Here is a 20,543-nt window from a genome sequence, read left to right on the forward strand (position 1 = left end):
GGGGGGGGGGGGGGCTGGGAGGGGGACACAGAATCCAGAGCAGGCTCCACGCTCAGAATTGTCAGCACAGAGCATGATGCGGGGCTCAAACCCATGAACCGTGAGATCGTGACCTGAGCCGAAGTGGGACACTTAACCGACCGAGTCACCCAGGTGCCCCGGCACTCACATCCTAAGAAAGAAGAGGACTTGAGGAGGCCCCTTATAACTGTGACATTTACAGCTTAAAAAATGTACAGAAATAGTACCTATTAGGAGGCTCGGACCACGCCTTCATTTATTTCTTCTTTCGTTGTCACTCTAGTGCCTCGGACCTCCTTCATGCTGTGCTGGAGGAAAGGAAAATACGTTCTTGGCCTCGGGGACTCCGACGATGCAGGAGGCAGACAGACCACTGCAGTGTAGTGACATAGGGTGTTCACCTAAGTTCTGTAGTACGAGTGTGCACCTGAGCTTGGTGGTGAGGGCCAGGGAAGACCCTGGAGCGTGAAGACGGAAATGACGGGTTGCACTGATCCAGGCACAGGCAAAGGCAGAGTGTTAGGGATAGTGCCTTTTCTCCAAGCTTTCTTTGCCTTTGTGCCTCGGAGGCTTATTGCTCCCGAGTTCTCTGCCTTTTCTTCTGAGTGCAGGCACAGGATGTTCGATCATTGGTAGGTCCTGTATTTAATCTGATAAAATGTAATAATTGAAAAATCATGAGCTTATAACCAATGTATCTGTAGTTCTACCTGCCTTTCCCTTTTTTTAGTTTTTAAAATTTTTTTAATGTTTATTTTTAAGACAGAGACAGTGCGAGGAGGGGAGGGGCAGAGGGAGAGGGAGACACAGAATCTGAGGCAGGCTCCAGGCTCTGAGCTGTCAGCACACAGCCCGACTCGGGGCTCGAACTCAAGAACCAGGAGATTGTGACCTGAGTCAGACACTTAACCAGCTGAGCCCCCCAGGTGCCACATACCTGCCTTTCCTGGTGTTCGTGCAGCATTTTCTGGGTTTAGTGAGGCGGTCAAGAAGAACGAAAAGATAGGCAAGTAAAAGTTGAGTGTTAGTTGAATCTAAGTGAAAGAGCCAGGGGGAGAAAGCGTGGTGAAGACGTAAACGGTGTCCTCCGTATGCATCCAAGATGTTCTTTACTTTTCTGTGCAAGCATGTGGCTCACACCCACTTTTCCCCCACTGTGAATTCGCACAGAGGTCCTGTGACCGTGGAGGAGACCTGAGGCCAAGTAAAGATTAATGTTTTGTATTTTTGTTGGGTATTGTTGAAGGCATGACCAAGCATACATTTCTGGAAGTGCCTCAAAATAACATATCATTTGTGTTTTTCTGTGTGTTCGTAACAAGCTGAGGTCGGCCTCTGGGCCCTAGCGAGAGCGTCTCGGGGGTGGCTTCTCCGGGGGCCCTGCCACAGCCGGGCTGGGTGGCTCTGGGCACGCACGGAGCGTCGGCCTCCCTGGCATTGCTTCCATCTGCAGATGGAAGGGGCTGTGCTAGGATCTTAAAGTACCTTTCGCTCTAAAGTTTTAGTTTTATGTTCTTGCACTTTCTTAACCTGGAGCCTTTTTAGTCTGATTTCTGTCAGAGCCCAGTTCACAGTGAGGTGATGCCACGGACGTGCCTTTCTTCGTTCCGTTCCCGGGGAGGCGTGACCCGTCGTGCTCTTCTTTCCATGGGTCCTTGTGGGTTACAAGCACCCCTCACCCGCCAAACCAGTCCGCTCCCAAATTCGGGCGGCGAGGAGTAGCTCTGCGTTAGCAGGTGTCAGAGGGACTCTGTTTCTGTTGCTGTCATAAAGGCAGCCGTTTCATGATGGGCAAGGCTTTGATACTTGAGTGCCAGGCCCTGAAGGACCTTGAACGTGGACTTCAAACTAACAGCAGAAAGACAAAGCTGTTGTGGACAAAGCCAAACTTAAGACGCTTTTTGCTTTTTCTTTAGCTCAATGTCCTTGGGGTTTTCTCACATAGTTAATACACTGTTGCCAAGGCATGTAATTTTTTTAATGTTTGTTTATTTTGAGAGAGAGCAAGTAAGCAAGCAAGCAGGCAAGCATAGAAGGGATCGGGGTGGGGGGGTGGGGCGGAGAGAGTCCTAAGCAGGTTCCACACTGCCAGCACAGGGCCAGATGCGGGGCTCGAACTCAGGAACTGTGAGATTGTCACCTGAGCTGAAATCAAGAGCCCAACACTTAACCGACCGAGCCGCCCAGGCGCCCCCACCAGATCATGTAATCTGAGCAGATTATTGAGCTGTACCTAAATGTCAGAATAATAAGGTGCAAAATGATTCTTACTGGTAACCGAGAGAGATACTTACGAGCACTTCCTGTTAATAATCAGTGGCTGCAGCATGAGCAGTGAGCAAGCCAGAGTGGGCTCCTCCCCGGAGTCTGGGGGTGCTGAAGACCGCACAGACGATACTGGATGGCCTGGCGGAGCCAAGTGGTCTTTAAAGAGTGGTGACATTAGTTACTAAATTACCTTTCTATTTTCCCCCGCCCAGAAAAGGCTTTATTCTTTATTACATAGAGAGGGAGGGGTTTCTGTCCTTGGGTGCCAGGGCGGTCCTCAGCACCTCTCTCGTCCTTTTGGCATGGACGTGTGTCCCCTCCCTTTTCTCGACGAACTTGCAGCACACTCATCCTTGGAGGCGTTGAGCAGCGCCGTGGCACACCTCGGGTGGCATCCCGCACAAACGGGGTGCTTGGTGGGGTGGCCGCGGCCGGGCCTCGGCCTGCTCCCGTCGTCCGTCCTTCCTGGTGGCCCTCGCTGAGCACTGCCCCCTCCCCGCCCTCTGGCCACAGAGCCTGGGCTGCTGCTCCTCCTTGGCTCCGCCGTGGCCCAAGAGTGACTTGCTCTTAATACTTTGTATCTTTCTCAAGGGTCTCGGGTCCGGGTAGAGTGCCCTCTTATGTATTCACCTCCCGGTTCTGTTTCATGTTTTGTCTTGTTAGGAGAGAACGTTGAACCCACTCCCTGAGCTATCCGAAGAGAGCGACTCAATGCCCCTGGGCCAGGCGGTCTGTGGGCATGAAGTGGCTGGGAGAATCCAAGAACATGGTGGTGAACGGCCGGCGGAGCGGAGGCAAGCTGTCTGCCGAGCCCCCGCAGAGCCCGGCGAAGCTGCAGCACGCGGGGAAGGAGGCCGCCAAGGCCGGCAGGCACGCGGCCGAGAGGAGGGCCAGCAGATGTACGTACGCGGCGGTCACGGCCGCTGTCGCGCGTGTGCTCTGTCTCTGTCTGCAGAACGGCGCTCCGTGTCCTCCCGGTGCACGGGGCGGCCTTTTTTATTTTTACCCTTTCAGAGTTTTGACGGTTCTTATTCTCATCTGACGTGTACACCTCTAGTTTAGTGCTTAATATGATAACTTCAATTATGCGTTTGGGTCCATAACTGTGTAATATTTTGTAGCGTGTACATCTGAATGGATAATCTGCTCTATAAACTGTATTAAAGTGCTGCTACTGAATTTAATTTCAAACTATTTTTATATTTGATAGAAGTATGTATCTCTTTGAAAACTTAGACATACGAGTAATCAATTCCATTCTAATTGACAAGGTAAATGGAATTTAGGGCAGCTTCACAACTTATTGCCGTCCCTTCTGTTTCTGTAGGGCAGACGCAGTGTGTCCTGGCAGTGGAGCACTGGGGTAACGCATTATTTAAAAAAAAAATTTTTTTTAATATCTATTTTTGAGAGAGAGAGCAGGGGAGGGGTAGAGAGAGGGAGACAGAATCTGAAGCAGGCTCCAGGCTTTGACCTGTCAGCACAGAGCCCGACGTGGGGCTCAGACCCATGAACTGTGAGATCATGACCTGAGCCGAAGCCGGACCCCCAACCGACTGAGCCCCCCGGCGCCCTGATAACGCGTTACTTTTTTACCTTGCTCCTTCTTGGTCAGAGTGAGGCTGCTTGTTGAGAGGTCAAGAAATAGTTCTTTGAAGAGCAGGAAAGGGCCCCAGGATGCGTGTTGAAGCCTAGGTAGGCAGCTGCGTGAAGCTAACGGGCGGAGTACGGACGTGTGAGGGAGGACAACTTTTTCGGTCCTGGTTTTTCCTGAGGTTAATGTAGCCCCTACGGAAGAGCCGTACTTGTGCTGGAATTGGCCCGCTCTGAGTAGGCTCGGACCTGCCTGGGACTCGGAACAGTTTCGGGTAGATTGCACCAGTTCCAGCTGGTCACCCTCATACCTTTCAGAGGTTAATGCGGTGTTCTGGGCCCAGGCTGCCCCTCGCCTGTCCGAGGCGGAGCAGGTTACCAGCTGTTTCTGTCGTGAACGAGGCGGAAATCCCTGCTTGGGGTAGGAGTTCAGGAGAGCGCCCTATTCGTGGACACCTCACCCTGTGGCATGTGATGGGACCTGAAGGAATTGAGACATGTAGTGACTGTCGCCGTGGTATTGGCTCTGGTCAGTACGTTAGGTGACTTTTTTTGGTTGGTTTTCTATTTTACCAAATTGCTGTTTGCCTTCTTTTGGGGCATCCGAGAGCAAAAGGTCTTAATTGTTGGAGGTACGTGGTAATTTAGAAAAATGATCGCTAGATGTGCTACACTTTACCATGTGTAGACAGATTTAGAGGACAGACTGGAAAAATCCAGAGAGTCTGAAGACAGACAGCATCACATTGAGTACTGATTGGACAAGAATGGTACAAAAAGGGGGCCAACGATGAAACAAAACAATGTTCCATCTTAGATAAACCACAGTGATTTCACGCAGCAGCAGAGCCGCGGAGTACGTGAAGCAGACGCTGGTGGAGTGGAGGGAGAAGCAGACAGCTCAGGAGTTTGGAGACTTACGTGCCCCACTTTGAAGAACGACTGGAGCAAAGGGCAGAAGGTGAACCGGCAGATGAGCGAGGACCCAGCCGCCCCCTGAACCCGTGCTTCCGGACCGCCGTCTGTGCGACGCTCCGGCAGCCACGCACGCTCCTCTCGGGCGCGTGGGGGACGTTCCGCAGGACGGGCCGCCGACTGGGCCGCGCAACAAGTCTCAACAAACTTGAAAGGATTGGAACCATACATTGTATGTTCTCTGACCACAATGGAGTAAAATTATAAGCGAATAATGGCAATTTGAGAAAATCACAAAAGTTGACTCTTCAAAGAGATCAGCAAAATTGGCAAACCTTTACCCAAGACTAACCAAGGAAAAGAGCAGAGTCAAGAATGAAAGAGGGGACATTACCGCTGCCTGACAGAAACAGATTACAGCAGACTACTGTGAATACTTGGAGGCCAACAAATCAAATAACTCAGATGAACAAATTCCTAGAAAGTAACAAACTACCAAATTCGATTCAAGAAATACAAAAATCCGAATAAATCTGGAGCATGTGAAGAGGTTGAGTCAGTAATTTTTAAAAAACATTACTAAGAAAATCTCAGGCCTAGATGGCTTTGTTGGTGAATACTGGCAGATATTTAAAGAAGAATTAGCACCAATTCTTCACAAACTGTTCCAAAAAGTAGAAGGGAAGGGAGCACTTCCTCACGCGATAAGACCGGTATTAATTCTGCTACCAAAACCAAAGACATTGCAAGAAAAAATACCCTAAAATCTACAATATCTCTATGAAGTATGGACACAGAATCCTCAACAAGATACTAACAAACCAAATCCAGCAACAAGTGAGAGTGATTTTGAAGCATAAGCAAGTGGGATTTATCCCAGGAATGCAAAGTTGGCTTAATGCCTGAAAGTTAATGTAATGCTACCACGTCAGATAGCATGATGAACAGAAACCATATGATCATTCCATTAGATGCAGAAAAAGTATTTGACAGAATTCAGCCCCTTTCAGGCTAAAAACTAGGAATAGAAGGAAATTTCTTCAACCTGAAAAAGGACATCTCCAGAAACCCACAGCTGACGTGGGTTTCAACATTTAATGTTGAAAGACCATTCAGTGCTTTTCCCCTAAGATCAGGAACAAGACAAGAATATCTGTTCTCACCACTTATGTTCAGTACTGTGCTAGAGATTCTGACCCAACAGTTAGGCAAGAAAATTACCTAAAAGGCATTCAGACTGGAAAGGAAGACGTAAACCCATCCTCGTCTGCAGTGACGTGACTGAGGAATCCACTAAAAAAAACATTAGAACTGACAAATGAGTTCAGCAGTATAGATCAGTATCCAAACAATAAAACTCTAAAACTTACATTTTGAAAACTGTAAGACATTATTGAAAGAAATTAAAGAAGACCTAAGTAAATGGAAAGGCGACCCCTGCTCATTGATTAGGAGACTTAACACTGATACAATGGCAGTACTCCCCAAATGATCTGCAGATTGAAGGTGATCCCTATCAAAATCTCAATTGGCTTCTTTGCAGAAATTGACAAATGGATCCTAAAATTTCTTGTGGAAATTCAAGGAACCCAGAGCCGCCAAAACAGTGTTGAGAAAGAACAAAGATGGCACACTGACACTTCTCAGTTTCAAAACTTACTCCAAAGCTGCAGTGTTCTATTTGGCTAGACACGTATCTGGGGAATAGAATCAAGAGTCTGGAAATCTTCATGTTTGTAGTTGACTGATTTTTGACAAGCATGCAAGAAAGTTAAGTGGAGAAAGAATAGTCTTTCAATAATTGGTCCTGGAAAAACTGGATATCCACATGCAAAAGAATGAAGTTGGACCCAGCCTCATAGTATGTGTGAAAAATTAACTCAAAATGAATCAAGGAACCTTAATTATAAAACTCCAGAAGAAAACCTAAGCATACGTTTTCATGACTTTAGATCAGGCAAAGGTTTCTTAGATATGACACTAAAAACACAAGAAAAAAGGTAAATTGAAATTTATCAAAGTTAAAAACTTCTGTGCTATAAGGGATTAACATCAAGAACATGAAAAGACGGGGCGCCTGGGTGGCTCAGTCGGTTGAGCGGCCGGCTTCGGCTCAGGTCAGATATTACGTTTGTGGGTTCGAGCCCCCGCGTCAGGCTCTGTCCAGACAGCAAGCTCAGAGCCTGGAGCCTGCTTCAGATTCTGTGTCTCCCTCTCTCTGCCCCTCCCCCTCTCATGCTCTATCTCTCTCTGTACCCAAAATAAATAAAACATTAAAAAAAAATTACAAAAAAAAAAGAACATGAAAAGACAACTCACAGAAGGGGGAAAAACATTTTAAAATCACATATCTGATAAAGGACTAGTATCTAGAATATATAAAGAACTGTTACAAGTGATCAGTAAAAGACTGCAATTCCTTTCTTTCTCTTCCTCCTTCCCTCCCTTCCTTCCTTTATGAGACGGGGAGAGAGCATATGTGCGCACAGGGAAGGGAGACAGAATCTCAAGCAGGCTCCGCGCTGCCGGTGTAGAGCCTGATGTAGGGGTCTCACAAATCGCGAGACCATGACCTGAGCCGAGTCGTGAGTTCAAGCCCTGTGTTGGGCTTGGTGCTAAGCGTGAACCCTACTAAAAAAAATTTTTTTAAACATTTATTTATTTTTGAGAGACAGAGATAGAGCATGAGTGAGGGAAGGGCAGAGAAAGAGGGGGAGATGGAATCAGGAGCAGCTCCAGGCTCTGAGCTGTCAGAACCAGACCTGGGACTGGAACCCATGAGGTGGGAGGTCATGACCTGAGCCAAAGTCAGACGTTTATCTAACTGAGCCACCCAGGTATCCCGTGTGAAGCCTACTTAAAAAAAGTAAATAAAAGGACAGATATTAGCAAGTGTTGGCGATGATGTGGAGAATTTAGAAACAATCATATACTGCTGGGAATGTAAAATGGTGCAGCCACTTTGGCAGTTTCTCAAAAGGCTAAAGGTAGAGTTACTGTATGACCCAGCACCAAGAGAATCAAAAACATAGGTACACACAGAAACTTTTACATGAATGCTCCTAGAAGCATTGCTCATAATAGCCAAAAAGTGGAAACAGCCAGATGTCTATCAACTGAAGAAGGAACTAACAAAATGTGATCTGTCGGTATAATGGAGCGTTATTTATAGGCCATAAGACGGAGTGAAATGCTGCTGTATGCTGCAACACGGATGAACCTTGAAAACATGACGCTAATTGAAAGAAGCCAGTCACAAATGACCTCTCGTATTGTATGATTTCATCGATAGAGGAGATTCTCAGGCCAGGCAAATCCGTGGAGACAGAAAGTAGACTAATGGTTGTCAGGGGCTGGTGGAAGGGAAAAATCGATAGTGACTGCCTGTGGGTGTGAGTTTCTTTTGGGGGTGATGACAGTGTTCCAAAATCGATTGTGGTGATGGCCACGCAGTTCTGTGAAAATGTTAACAACCATTGAGCTGTACGCTTTAAATGGGCGAACTGTCAGTATGTGAATTACATTTCAATAAAGGAAAAAAAACGTAATGACTTTAATAGCTTTTACATACCTACGTGCAAATACCTGATTGCAAAACATTATACCTACTTACCTTTAGATGGGGACTTACATGTTTAATTTGCTTTCTGAGAGTGTGGGAAGGAAAGGTACGCCTCTCACTGTCTTTCATTCCTCCACAGCTTGCTTTTGAGAGGCTTCAAGTCCTACTTTTGGTATAATTACATCGCCGAAAAGATTGTCTGTGACACGCGTGTCAGTATTAAATCAGCACGGATGAAACCTCACCCATTTAACTTTGGCTTTCCTTCGCTCTCTTTACACCATCATTAAACGCAATTACTTGGGTTATGTATCTCCGTCACTTCTCTCTTTTTATCGTTCATTCAGAATCTGTTTCAGACAGGTTAGAAATAGGCCTGTCATTCTCTCTGTGCTTCTTTCCCGCGGCTGCTGCCGAACTCTGTAATCACAGCCGCCGAGGGGAGGGAGGGGAGGAAGGCGAGGTTAACTCCTCGGGGACTCCTCTGGGTACTTGACACCGCCCTCTGGCACTTCCCAGACAGTTCCTGGTGTTCTTGTTTCCGCTCGCGCCTGGCCCTGTCCGCAGGGGCTCTCCGTGCTGCCCTGCCTCGGTGGTGAGCGTGCCCGCACCCCACTTCTCGTCTCCTTGCCGGGAGCGGAAGGCACCTGAGCGCACGGCTCTCACGATGCCTGTTCTTGGGAAAGCTGGTAGCCTGACTTGTTAGGCGGACCGCGCTCGGTCATTCGCTGTGCTTGGCGCTCTGTTTGTGCAGAAGGCAGTCCGTTCTCGATGACTAGCTTGAGCGGGCGACCGAGCCAAAGGATTTAAAGGTGGATTTAAGTGGTTCCACTTTGAGTGACTGCTCTTCCTCTCTGCCCTCCCAGGTAACGGGAACTCGGGGTTCGAAGGCCAGAGTCGCTATGTGCCGTCCTCGGGGATGTCCGCCAAGGAGCTCTGTGAGAACGACGACCTGGCCACCAGCCTGGTCCTCGACCCCTACCTGGGCTTCCAGACGCACAAGATGAACACCAGGTGCGCGCTGCGTCCGGGAGCGGGCCAGGCGACGGCGTTGAGTTCAAGAAAACATGCTGATTTTACTTGTAGTCAGAATTTAAGATGACATTAAAGGAAGGGTCTTTGCTGTAGAAGGTTCTGTATCTGAGGCAAGAAAAGCAACAAAAGCTTCTAGGAGTCTTGTCAGTTTTAATTCTGTTCCTGTTTTATCTCAGGCCGTTTCTATTAAAATACAGAGCTGGGGAGGCATCTTTAGTCTATTTTAAATGTTATGATAATTAGCCGAAAGAAGAATCTTACAAGCATCTTGTGAAGCCTTGAAAATGTATATAATTTTTTTTCGACTTAAAGTAGGTTATATCAGCGTTTTTTTCCCCATGATCTTCTCACAGAGTTTTTTCTTCTAAATAATTGCAAGCATATGTAGGGAATGTTGCCATCATATTTAATCTTTGAGATTCACGTCATCATTGGAAATAAGAGAATGTTTTCAAAGATGTGCATCTGTTCAGTCTGCAGATAAGAAAATAGACCTGGGCGTGCTCATCGAGGATCGCATGCCATCCCTATCAGATAGCATTACCCTGCTGTTTACATTTTGTAATTCACGTGTTCTTAAACATCTCTCCCCCCAAAAAAGGCCCTTAGATAATTTCACAATTGCCGCTACACACTAACTCGGAACTTTACAACTTTCCTTTGCCTCTTAACTCTAGAGTGGCCAAGGGCTTTCAATTCCGGGGAGGTTGAGAATGGAGAGCGGGCTCGGGCCGCAGGCCCCGCCTGCCTTCCTCACGCGTGGCGGCAGAGCTGCAGCAGCTCTGGGCCGGTGACAGCCCCAGAGGGACTTGCTCACCAGGTGACCAGCCGCCTCAGCAGGGGAGGGAGGAAGTGGTGAGTAAAGGTGATTAGAGGAAAATCTTGTGCCGTTTCCCCCTTTTAATTCTGTCCCTTGCTAAGATGAAAGTGAGACTGTACAATTCATCTATCACTTATATTCTAAATCCAGAAAGAAGTAATTTGGATAAAAATGAGTGTTTGGTATTTTCCCGGGATTACTGTCACCATAGATATTTCCTTGCTAAAATGAAGTGACAAGTTGGAGTGGACTTGAGAATGTACTTAAATAGCTCCCTGACCTCAGAGGGGCAGAGAGCTGGATTTTGTAAGTAGACAGGCGGACAGCTGCAGGCTGGGGCCCGCAGGGCTGGGCGCCTCAACATCCGGCTGAAATCTCGTTTGCATTATTTTAAGTGTATTTATTTTTCTAGTAATCTCTACACCCAACATGGGGCTCATACTCACAACCCCAAGGTCCAGAGTCGCACGTTTTTCCAGCTGAGCCAGCCGGGTGCCCCTGGTTTGCGTTATTTTAGGTCCATTTCCCTTCTTTGCCCCAGTGAGGCCGGCGCTCCTTCTCCTCAAAGGTCTTGGTGATATTTAGGAAATGTGAATCACTTTCACATAACAGTCTTAAGAGAGGTTCAGGGTATTACTGAGGTCCATAATTGTGACCTGGCGTCATCGAGAAAGAGAAACAAGAGCTGGGCTGGACCTGGGGGACCTGGGAGCAGAGAGCGGAGAGCGCGGCTCAGCGTCCCAGCCGGAGGGCCAGTGGTTCGGGAGAGAGCGCCCCGTGGTCACTCCCCACTCCTCCCCCGTTCTTTGTTCCAGAAGATGAGCAGTTTAACTGTTAACTGGCCTCTACAGTAGGAAATCACTCCTATTTTTTAATAAAAGTCCTTAACAACTGTTTCCTATAATTGGTTTTACGTATGAGTCACTTGGGGTGTCTTGTGGAGATGCAGTTCGGAATCAGCTGTGGGCTGGGGCCTGAGATGCTGCATTTCTAATATGCTCCCAACTGTACTTCGGACAGCAAGGTCCCAGGCCATCTGGCCCACTGAGCTTTGTCGTGATGTAAGAAGGAGATGAAAAGTTCCTGGGGAGGGGGCGGTAGCCTGGGTGGCTCAGTCAGTTAAGGATCCGACTCTGGATTTCAGCTCAGGTCATGATCTCCCAGTTTGTGAGTTTGAGCCACACCTCAGGCTCTGCCCTGACAGTGGGAAGCCGGCCTGGGGTTCTCCCTCTCTGTCTGCCCCTCCTCAGCTAGTGCTTTGTCTCTCTCTCTCTCTCTCTCTCTCAAGATACTTCCTTATCAGTAGTTTCCTAGGCTCATTTAAAAACATGTAGTCCTAAACTGTAAAGTTTAGGGTTACCCCACAAATATTATTAAAACCCAAGATATTACTGTATCCAAGTACCCCTAAATTAAAAATGAAAACTGGTTAGGGGCACCTGGGTGGCTCAGTCAGTTAAGCATCTGATTCTTGATTTGGGCTCAGGTCATGATCTCATGGTTCGTGAGTTTGATCCCTGAATAGGGCTCTGGTCAGGATCTCAGGTTTTGTGAGTTCAAGCCCCACATCGGGCTCTGTGCTGACCGCTCAGAGCCTGGAGCTGCTTCTGATTCTGTGTCTCCCTCTCTCTTTGCCCCTCCCCTGTTCATGCTCACTCTTGCTCGCTCTCTCTCAAAAATAAATACTAAAAAAAATTTTTTAGCACATATATTTATAAAACTGGTTAAACCACATTAACCATTCAGAAGAAAACATGTATTCATGTTTTCCGCTACAACACTTCATCCTACCCCTAGAGTTTCTGGAGTGGCCATTGGTGTAGACGGTGGTGCGCCCTGGTTAGAGCAGGTCAGCCGACAGCACAGGGCATCTCACAGGGCATCTCGGGCCAGCGAGGCCCCGCAGGGAACGGGGCTGTGTCCCCGGGCACCTTGCCCCGGAGGCGTTCGTTTCAGAGGTGTTTTAACAGATTTCTTCAGTAAGCTGACGTTTGTGACGTACACAGAAATGTCATTCAGGAGGCTTGTTAATCTTAGTGAGAGGCACACATTCTCATTTACTCTCAGTGCACTTACTCGCAAATAAGGCTGTTTCTTCTGTTCTCTTTGGAGCAAGACTGTATCAGAGTGTTGACTTAACGTCATTCTCCAAGGTACCGTTTTATAAAAAATAGGGCAATTCTGTAGCGCTATATTAAAATAATTTAAATATTTCTTATAGATTCTTAGTTTATGGGCCTCACTTTCTTTGGGGTGTTAAAGATGTGACCGGAAGATGTGTCGGGAGCTTGGATTCTCACTGTCCCAGCTGTCCGTCTGTCCCTTGTGTGAGGGACCTTTTCAATCTCGTGTTTGTGCCTCTGCAAGTTGATTGTCATGTCTTAGCTTCTGGTTTGTGCCTTTCCCCCTCCCTCTGCTTCTTTCAGTGTGCCAGAGACGGTGTTTGGACGCGGCAGATCTTTAACAATTGGAGAATTGCCCTGGCTCGCTTCTGACTGTTCATGTTTAAATCTTGATCTGTCCCTGTGTGTACGATGAAGCAAGTCAGAGTTGTAGCAGGAGTAGCTAGAAATGGTGTAAACAAAATAGCAATTTCAGTTTACTGGGAAGTATTTAGATTTAATTGGCTTTTGTCAGTTATGAAAATTAAAAATTAAATTCTTCACTTTAACCAGCGAATAGAGTTGTTAGTCAGGCCCGAGTTTTTTTAACAAACACGGGGAGAGGTGATACTGTAAAATAGGGGCGGATGCTTTCTGTCCTGCCGCCTTGATTCAGGCCTCGTGACCAGAAGCTGAGGCGCCTGAGGAGCTGGGGAGAGCCAGACCCACTGGTGCGCTTCGCAGGAGGGAGCGCGACAAGTGGGCAGAGTCCTTGTGGGAGTTTTGGAGCTGCCGTCTATCATTTGGATCCAAACTGTACTTCAGCCCGCATGCGTCCTTCCGCTGCCGTAACCGCCTAATTGTTACGTGTTTGATGCCTCATGTCCACTGTGGGATGTGAGTCCTCAATCAGCCGTGTTCAGTATCACTGTAGAATCAAGTGCTTGACTAGAAAGCGTCACGAAACATTTAGGCCTTGCTGACTTCACGTGACCAAGGGGCCGCCGATGTGTGGGACGGAAAGCATTTCAACCCCTTGGCTTCTGTGATTATACCGAGCCCGCCCGCGGCGTCAGACTTCTCGAGTGTCACAGCGTTTGAAAGACTTCTGCAGCAACTGTTACTGTAAGTCTGTTTAGAAATGACAAGTACGAATTATACAAATAGGTTTTTATTGTTGTTGTTTGTTTTTGCATTTATATAGCGCCTTTCCTTCGAGGAGCTCAAGGCATTTTTCAAAATCTGACAGTTTTCCTCACAACAACCCTGTGAGGTAGGTAGCGTGTGCATTACAAACAATAATAAGACACCAACTAACCTGTCTCAGCCTGTTCGATGTTCTTTTCTGTTGCATAATCGGAGGTGTCCGCATAACCACAACTTGGGACGTTTTGCAAACCTTTGAAAATAGTTTGGTCTTGTTGACTGTTCGATCTGAAGAACCACTGGTATTCCGTCAGAGGGTCATTTTAAGAGCAAGCATGCCTCAAAAGATGAGTGCGGGGATTAGCTGAGCCCTGTTGGCAGGACTCAGCCGGCTGTGTCCCCGGTGGGGCTCTGCTTTCAGGCCGGGAAGGAGCAAAGAGCCGTGGTCGGGCACGGTCCCTGGGCACCCGCCGCCCACAGCCGTGTGCAGCCGGGCCTTCTCCACAGGGCGCACGGCCGCCTTCGTTTTTACTTCAACATTTGAGCATTTTCTCTCTCTCCCTCTCTCCTTCCCTCGCCCCTCCTCGCAGTCAGCTTCTGGCTGCACGTGCTAATGGGAGCACGCAGCGGGCAGCTGCCACACCCCTGCGGCTCCCCTTCGCTGCCACTTGGGTTTGGAAACGGAAAAGCCAAACAGCAAGAAAACCTGGGAAGTCAGTCTCTGGAAAAGCGTGGGGAGCAGGGGTGTGGGAATGTGAATTCGTGCTTCTTTCTGCCCTTCGTAATTACAGATAATTTAAATGGCATGCTTTTGTATTTCATATACCGGCCATTGATCAGAGGTGTGGAAAGAAAAAAGTAAATATCTGCTTTATTTAAAGTGGTAAATTTTGTGTGGAGAGGGGGAGGAGGGATGTACCAAGTGGGAATGCCACATACCTGTCTCTTGCCTCCCCTCCATGCCCTCCCCCCCCCCCCCCCCGTCTATCTCCCATCCCACCATTCCCCCATCCTCCCGTCCCTACTCCCCATCCCTCGTGCCCTTCCCCCACCCCTCACTCCCTGTCCCCTGTCCCCCAAATACTTAATTCAAAAGTATATTTGTTAAAAAAAAAAAAAAAGATATTTTGCGCCCGCCCCTTTCGGTGTCTCCAGGCGGGCTCCGCGCTGCGCCCAGTGTGAACACAAGTCAAACCCTATTCTGATCAAGAAACAAAACCAGAGGGGCCCCCAGAGCCCCTGTGAGCCAGTAGGACGGTAAGAATAGTCCCTCTGTTAACGGCCCTCCCTGGACCTGTTTTCCTCATTTATGGAACAAGAGGCTTGTTTTAGAGATCCTAAATTCTCTTCTAGCTTTAAGAACCGTGGTGTGAGGATGGCTGTGTGCGGCCCGCGTGGGGGTCCAGAGTGATTGCGGTTCAGGAGAGGGCCAGGGGCTCTTCCGCTCCGTAATGCAGACCCAGTTCATTTCTTCCAAGGGCCTTGAGCGCCTTTTGCTCTGGCCCTATTAGCTGTAACGATCTTTTACTATTAAGTCATTTTTACCTTCCTGTGGTGTTAGTTACAATGGGATTTGACTGGAACCAGCAGCCAGGTGAATTTGATGTACTTCTGTTGGATCACCAAAAACAACTGTCTCGTCCCCTTCCTGTCTGCCCCCCAGAACCGTCTCTTCCTCCTTCACTTCACTGTCATTTCACACCTTATAGCAGCCAACTGGGACAGAAAGTGTGACAGTAAATTACATTTTAGGTGCAGTGGAGGTTCTTGCTGGTGAGTAGCCCTAGGGGACAGTTTGGGGGTTTCGTGTGTGTTCGAGGCGATAGAAAGCAGGAAAGCAGAAGCAGAAGTCGGCAGGGAGACCCAGAAGGCCGACTGCTGGTCCCCCGGGAGTCGGTAGTTCTGTGCTGGTGTGCTGGTGTCGGCATGTAAATTGTTTGGCATCCTGAACAAGACGGAGGCTAGCTGGTGGGCATTTTTAGATGGGGGGCACACCTCAGGAAGTGGGGGGCACCCAGAAAGCCTGTCAGGAAGAACCGGCGTCCAATCCAGGTCTGGAACTTATTTTTCTGACCGGTTCTTAAGAGCTTTAGGTGAATTTGGCCCTGACTTTGGTCTGCTTTCTGAGCTTCGAGCCATGTGATCATTTTAAAGCGCCGAGTCCCCGTTGGTCGGGTCCACGTTAAACCTGGAGGTTGCCGGGCCCTTCGCTGCCCCGGAGCCCTGCCTCAGGCTGCCTGCCATCCTCTCCATGGCCGCTGCCCTGCTCTCTCCCGCCGCGTCCCCTTCTATGTTGCTTGAAGAGGCCTCAGCCGGCAGCTGCTTGCTGGTCTGGCCTGCCCTGCGCGTGCGCATGGCCCCATCGTGCAGGGCTGCCGCGAGGAGGGCCCGGTCCGGAGGAGCTCGCCCGTGGCGGCCTCAGGTCACTAGCCGGATAGTCTCTGTGTGGGAGTGTGGATGCTCCCACGGTTCCGCAGGTGGTCTTTAGATCCTTGTAGCGGCGGTTCTCTGAGCCCGTCTTCTGACGGCCTGGTTGAAGGCCTCCAGAATTGTTGGAAGGACTCGCGCTCCTCTGCCTGGGAGCGCTGGCTGGTAGGCCGATTGGCTGAATGGAAAATTAAATACGGGGCATGGTCCAGTCGTCCATGCGGTATTTCCAGGGTGGGTGTGAAGCCCTCCCGATGGCCCTGCTGACTGGTCGTGAGGAGCTCCGTGGGCCCCAGAGCCTGCGGGTAGGTAGTTCTCAAAGGTCTTGGCCTGCATTCCTGGGTCCGGAATCCTCTGGAGCTCCTGCCCAGCAAACAGTGTTTTACCCACCCAGGATCTCACGTCTTCCCTCTTCCTTGTTCTAGTACTTGCCCTCACGGTGGCTGGCCAGCTGACTCCCTGTTCCTCTCTTTGAATCCAGCCTCATTAAGATCCCCTGCGTTGGCTTCCTCTCACTTTGCCTGCCTTCTTTTGATTCTTTCCTGCCTGTGGCAATGTGCTGCTCTTTCTTGAGAAGGCTGAGATTGCCACATTCCTCACTGCCCGCATCGCTGGCAACTCCCAGACCCCTTCCCGATCAGATCCCACACCTCCGTGAGCGGTTCCGCACTGTAACAGGCGGTGCGTAGCGTGCAGTTGGTGTCCTGCTAACTTGCATGAGCTTAGCGGCGCCTGGCGTCGCTGTTGGGTGCACGATTGTGTCTTCTGGACCCAGTGGAGCATCCGCTGCCGAACAGCGGTCAGGTCTTCTCTCCCCTGTTCTCACCGCAGCAGCTGTGCGCGCAGCGCCTAGTAAAGAGTCCTTGGTGAAATACTGTGGCTTGAAATGTCACTGAAATGTTTTGAATACATTTGTGATACGCCCACCTAGAAAAAGACTTCTGCTTGGATGCTTCCTCTGCTGGCGTTTGGGCCAGATCTTCCTGCCACTGTAGCGTCTGCAGGTTGTGAGATGTGCGGCTTTAAATGTGGGAGTGAGGTGCGTGGTTCAAATAGATTTCCTCCTCGGCCACTGCTCGTGTTCTCTAGCGTCTTACTTGGACAGCAGTCTGCTCCTTTTGTTGTTGTTAGATACAAAAACAACAACAACAACAAACTTTATTTGGTTAAATAAACCAAAGGAAATTGGCATGAGAAGAAATTTTGAAATTAAGGTCCAGGTACCTTTATCCTCGATCATGTTTTACGGGGAACACGTTCAAATAAGGGCTTTTCCAGCCTGAGTCTTTCTTGGACCGTGATCGCGTCCGATGTTGCGCTTGCTGCCGGCACAGCCTTCTGCAGGCGCGCTGGCCGGCTTGGTAGCAGAAGCCCTTCGGCTCTGACATCGCCAGCTGAGCGACGTCACCGTTAGGTTGCGCTTTTTACTCTTTGTTTTCTGAGTGCATTTCTCAGCGATTAATTTGACCTGGATATTAGGACGTCGAGGTATATTTCAGGACCACGTGGGGTACTTGACTGGAGGGGTTCTAACTGTGCACATGGAGAATGTTCTGTTTCTGCCATGATTTTGTTTGCTTCATCCTTCAGAAACTCATTGCCATGCACTCTTCTGGCTGGATTGCGCATGTTCTGGAAAAATTCTGGTCACTCTCTCGGCCAGACCAACTGTGTTGTATGTAGATCTTTCACTTTGTACCGTCCAGATTAGAGGGCCAGTGTGAGCTGGAGCCAGACAGGTTCATTTGAGTCATCTGGTCATTTCTCAGTTAATGAGGTAACTGAAATAAAAAAAAAAAAATCAAAATCCAGGTGGAAGAGCAGCGCTGTCTCCCGGTGGCCGCTGTCACTTGAGCAGTCATTACCCGGGTGTTGAGTACTCCCTTGTATTAGGCCTGGCTAGTCTCAGGCTATTGCTTACCTCAGGATTTCTCCACAGCGGCCCGGGGTGACGGCGGATACTAAAGCGCATGTTTTGATTTCGTTCAGATTTCGGCCTATTAAGGGAAGGCAAGAAGAACTAAAGGAAGTCATTGAACGTTTTAAGAAAGATGAGCACCTGGAGAAAGCCTTCAAATGCTTGACTTCAGGCGAATGGGCACGGCACTATTTTCTCAACAAGAACAAAATGCAGGAGAAATTATTCAAGGAACATGTAGGTTTCTTGATAAGATTACTACCATTTATCTGTTTGGGTAAGAGTGAACTAAAGCTTAAATTTTAGCGAACCTTGAAACTTTAAATCAGTTTTTCATAAAGCTGATTGGTGTGAAGCTTTAATAACACGTAAGGTCATTTGTATAACTCTCCAGAGAGACCACCTGGTCCTCCGGAAGTGAAATTCCCTGTGAACCTTTAGAGGAACATGGCCAAGCCATTAGGTGCTCAGATACATGAAAATTTAGAATAACGGTTTGTTACTTAATGATCTTAAATGTTTTACATTTTGGTGATGATTTCCTTTTATAAATCTGTACAACTCTAACAGGATAAACAATACAAATACCGTTTTTTTCCTTCTGTTTTAGGTATTTATTTACTTGCGAATGTTTGCAACTGACAGTGGATTTGAAATTTTGCCTTGTAATAGATATTCATCAGAACAAAATGGAGCCAAAATAGTTGCAACAAAAGAGTGGTAACTATTATGCTAGTATAAACCCATAACGTGACTACAGTTCTCCCTCAAGTTACCGTTGAGGGGCTGAGAAAGTTGTGGGAAGGTCTGACGCCAGAGCGCGCCCTGAAGGACCAGGGCAGGGCCCCAGCCGCGGCCCAGTGACCCGAGTCAGGACAGTGAGATTAGGAATCTGAGTTGAACCCGGTCCTGTCTCGCAGCCAGCACACTTTCCCTGAGTCTGCGTGCTGCTCGGTGGGGAGACTGCCACAGGGTTCCAGGTACTGGGGCGGGAGAGCCCGGCTTCCGGAGCCCGCCTCCTGCTGGCCTGCAGAAAGGCTGGGTGTGAAGTCTTAACGGTCCTAGGAACTTCAGGTGGAAACTTCCTGCCGAATTGCCTGCTTAAATGCATACGTGTACATCTGTGTGCCGACTTAAATAAGGGTGGTGAAGCTGAGCCCAGCGAGGAGGGGTAAAAGCCATCCGTGAGAGAATACTTGATTATATTTTTCCTCTAATGCCTGTTCCTACCACTTCTCCCAGAAGACGGAACATGCTGCCCTTCATAGAAGCTATCCTCAGTATTTTTTATAACAAAACGTTAGGATCAGGTGCCCAAAACGGAATGGGCAAAGAGCAGTACACCCAGGCCTCTTGGATGGGTGTGAGCGTGCGAGTGTGCATCTGATTGGAGATAGGCGCGCTTACGTCATAGTGTCCCATCACAGAGTCCGGAGTCTGCGGACCCGACCCCCAGCTCCTCCCCGCGCTCCCCCCCACCCCTGCAGTCGCTGGGCGTCTCTGGTCCTGTGTTCTAGAGCCGCACCGCCCAGCACCGCAGCCGCCAGACACTTGGGGCTCTTGGGCCCTTGAACGGTGGCAAGTCTGTACTGAGAAGTGCCGTGAATGTGATTTACATGCCATGTTTTATGACGAACTGCATTTCCTGTTAATATTTCTGCTGATTACCTGCTGAAATAAGTAGTGGGGGCCTATTGGGTTAAAATATATTACTAAAAGTAATTTCACTTGTTTTTCCTTTACTTTCTTAACATAATTACTAGAACACTGAAGAGTCCATGTTTGGCTTCCATTACATTTTTCTTGGATAGTGCTGTTCTAGAGGGTGGTGTCCCGATTCTGGCTCCCCGTGACCTTTACTACTGCTTGTGTCTGTCTCCTCCGCCCACTGTCGGCAAGCCGAATTCAGTGTAGCAGACACTCGCGTCCTCTCCGCCTGCGGACCACCGTACCGGGTGCCGTAGGGGATCCGGAGACCTGGGTGGCGCAGCTTCCGGCCCGGAGCCCGTTCCGTTCTCTCGCGGAGATAAGGCAGCTGTGCAGGCAGCCGTGGCCCGAGGCTGTGGGGCCTCCCGGGAGGACGAGAACAGAGCTCAGTGCAGGTCCCAGGGGGTCGGCTCAGCACACTCTACTAGCTCATCTCGATTCCTGGGATTTTTGGACAGGCTTATTTTATTAAAAGAAGCCTTGTTACTTATAATTACTAGTAATTTTTAACATGACATATTTTAAATAGGAAACGAAATGACAAAATAGAATTACTGGTGGGTTGTATTGCCGAACTTTCAGAAATTGAGGAGAACATGCTGCTTAGACACGGAGAAAACGACTTCAGTGTCATGTATTCCACGAGGAAAAACTGTGCCCAGCTCTGGCTCGGTCCCGCCGCCTTCATAAACCACGGTAAGCTGCGCGCCGCGGGTGGCCGTGCGAGTGGCGGGCAGTACTGCTGAGGCCTGCGGGGCCTCGTCACACCGCGTGGGCCTCGGCTCCCTTCGGAGGGGGCGGACGGAGGGCCTCTTTGTGTTCCCCACCGACAGAGTAAATAATCCTGTCGTTTAACCTGCGGCCGAAACTTCTATCGAAAGTTGTAAAATGATGTGGAAAGCTTATTTCAGATTTCTGTTAATTGTTCGTGTTTCAGATCTTATCTACAGTTAATTGACTTTATCTTTTGGACATTTTTCAGATTGCAGACCTAACTGTAAGGTAAGTGTAAACATTTTTTTACTGCAA

The 20,543-nt window shown here is 48.8% G+C and overlaps 1 protein-coding gene across 1 annotated transcript in view; it reads left to right on the forward strand.

The window, feature by feature from the left end:
- The window catches only part of KMT5B (lysine methyltransferase 5B), a 45,541-nt gene that overhangs the window by 8,392 nt on the left and 16,606 nt on the right, over positions 1–20,543 (forward strand). The window contains exons 2-8 of the mRNA XM_029957366.1: positions 2,953–3,188; positions 9,226–9,373; positions 13,521–13,589; positions 17,879–18,044; positions 18,418–18,527; positions 20,044–20,210; positions 20,497–20,516. Of these exons, the coding sequence (XP_029813226.1) occupies positions 3,029–3,188; positions 9,226–9,373; positions 13,521–13,589; positions 17,879–18,044; positions 18,418–18,527; positions 20,044–20,210; positions 20,497–20,516 (840 nt within the window). The 5' untranslated portion in view covers positions 2,953–3,028. The remainder of the gene's footprint in view (positions 1–2,952; positions 3,189–9,225; positions 9,374–13,520; positions 13,590–17,878; positions 18,045–18,417; positions 18,528–20,043; positions 20,211–20,496; positions 20,517–20,543) is intronic.

Source organism: Suricata suricatta, chromosome 11 (assembly GCF_006229205.1).
Source record: "Suricata suricatta isolate VVHF042 chromosome 11, meerkat_22Aug2017_6uvM2_HiC, whole genome shotgun sequence".
Taxonomy (NCBI): domain Eukaryota; kingdom Metazoa; phylum Chordata; class Mammalia; order Carnivora; family Herpestidae; genus Suricata; species Suricata suricatta.